The sequence below is a fragment of the Plasmodium gonderi genome (assembly GCF_002157705.1).
Source record: "Plasmodium gonderi DNA, contig: Pgo-contig_531, whole genome shotgun sequence".
Classification (NCBI taxonomy): domain Eukaryota; phylum Apicomplexa; class Aconoidasida; order Haemosporida; family Plasmodiidae; genus Plasmodium; species Plasmodium gonderi.
The window spans coordinates 613-2,891 of NW_021629372.1; the positions used below are offsets into that span (position 1 = coordinate 613).

The following is a 2,279-nucleotide window of genomic DNA, read 5'->3' on the forward strand; positions in this document are numbered from 1 at the left end:
TTCATTATGTATAAAAATTATATAATTATAATAATTCTATGTATAATGAAAAAACATATACTACGCGAACATATTCTATTAACATAAGTGTCAAAATAATTCATAAACTCTTCATCATTATGATACTTCATATATATANNATACATATAATATAATTAATAAATATTATAGACTTAAAATAAAGTAGATATAACATTTTTGGTTCATGTCTTATATTAGGTTGTCATGAATGAGTGTTGTGAGGTTAGTGCTCCTTTATAAGTTTACTGTTTCAATTTTTCTTACAGTTGCACATTCTTAATCTTTAAGGAAATATATTATATAATTTAAAGCAGTTATACTTATATATTATTTATTTTGTCTGCTAAACATATGTAATTTGTTATGTGTAAATTTATTATATTATATAGAACTAATGTAATGATATTATTTAATATGTATTGTAATTATTTCTTAAAAATATATATTTCTTTAATAATGTATTTATTAATATTATGCTATATGTTAAGTTTAATTCCCAAAATAATGTTCCTTATAAAACGTAGTATAATAATTTTTGCTACCAAGTTTTGATGTTAATATTCTTACATTTTACATTAAATATAAGGGATTAATAAATTTTATACGCATTTAAAGCGCTATACCTGCAAATTTTTGATAATATGATTTTTAAAATATTACTTATATATATTAGCATTTTTTTTATATAACGATTATTAATTTTTCACATTTTATTTATCTATTATCTATTTTTAATATAGTAAATAAAACTTGTATACACTATTTGTATATAAATGATACGAAAAAAATTAAATAATATATTGATTTATGTATATCGAACTTCCATATTTCTTTTGTAACATATTTATAGGATTTCATAACGAAATAAAGAAAATTGCATATTTGTGCCTTTTTATGAATTAACACAAATATTTATTAAATATATATTAACCATGGATGATAAACTACGCATTTAGGCAATTTATGGTAATTTTCATCATTGTAATATTTTATAAAGACATGTTTATTAGAATAGCATATTTATTCATGATGTAGTTAATGTTAATTTAATTATTTTAAAACATATATATATACATCGTTAAATAAAGGATTATTTATGCTATATATTACACATATATTAATTTATATAGTGATTTAATGTAAAGCATAATTTCGTGAAGAAATATTATTTCTTAAGTTAAATTATATTGACGTAATATGAGTTAGCTAATAATAATAAATGAATATAGTAAAATTTTATGAATAAATATCTTCTACGAATATAATAGTAACGTATCTACTTCTTATGATATGAATATATATATATAACTGTTAATTATTAAAAATTACTATTTTTATATATATTATAGAAAATATTTTCATTTATATTCCACAGTATATTTTGTATATATAATATTATACCAGTATTTTATAACAATAAATTATGAAGATCCTCAAATAATTGTATTATACCACCTTTATTCTATATGTTGGATACGGTGATATTACATTTCAATGAAACTATAAATTAATTAGTAATATTTATATTGCTATATTCCGTAATAAAACATGAATATTTTAAAAAATATACTCTTCTATATAGATCATACACATTATAGTGTATATTTTATAATTAAATTTTTGCGCCTAATATTCAATAATATGTAATAAAATACGTGAATACTACATAAATGAGTTTTATCATATCTTATTGTTATTCATTGTATAAAATTAAGAGTGATGTTTTATTATAAATATATATATATAAACAAAGAAATAACATTAAAATAACAAATTTATTAGCGAATTAAATGTATGATGATACTTATTATACAAAAAGTTTTATTATAATAAAAACAATATATTAGTGTGAATACTTTTTATATATTCAATTTTTCTTTTATTTCTTTGTAAATAAAGTGTTATTTTCGACACCCAATTCTACCATTCGTTTTTGAACAAATATGGAATATTATAAAATAACAGATCGTTTGATTCTATAAATAATAAGAAGAAAATATCGTTTAATGTACTGAATAATTTATTATATTAAATATATATTTTATGAATATTTAGAATATATACATATAATTACACATAATAATTTATTTATTGTATTTCTATTTTATGTGTGTAGCATTAATTTCATATATAATGCTATAAACATAAGTAAATATATAATTATATATATTTCTTATACATATTAAAAAATTAAAAATATTTAAACGGTATGAATCAGAAATGATTGTAATTGCTTAATGTATGCTGCAATTACATAT

At 17.8% G+C, this 2,279-nt stretch overlaps 1 protein-coding gene across 1 annotated transcript in view; it reads right to left on the reverse strand.

The window, feature by feature from the left end:
* Window positions 1–85, reverse strand: part of PGO_003730 (variable surface protein) — a gene marked incomplete at both ends in the record, with an annotated part of 697 nt that extends 612 nt beyond the window's left edge. Inside the window, one exon of the mRNA XM_028691357.1 lies at window positions 56–85. Within this exon, the coding sequence (XP_028547158.1) occupies window positions 56–85 (30 nt within the window). The remainder of the gene's footprint in view (window positions 1–55) is intronic.
* Window positions 86–2,279: the final 2,194 nt, after the last annotated feature.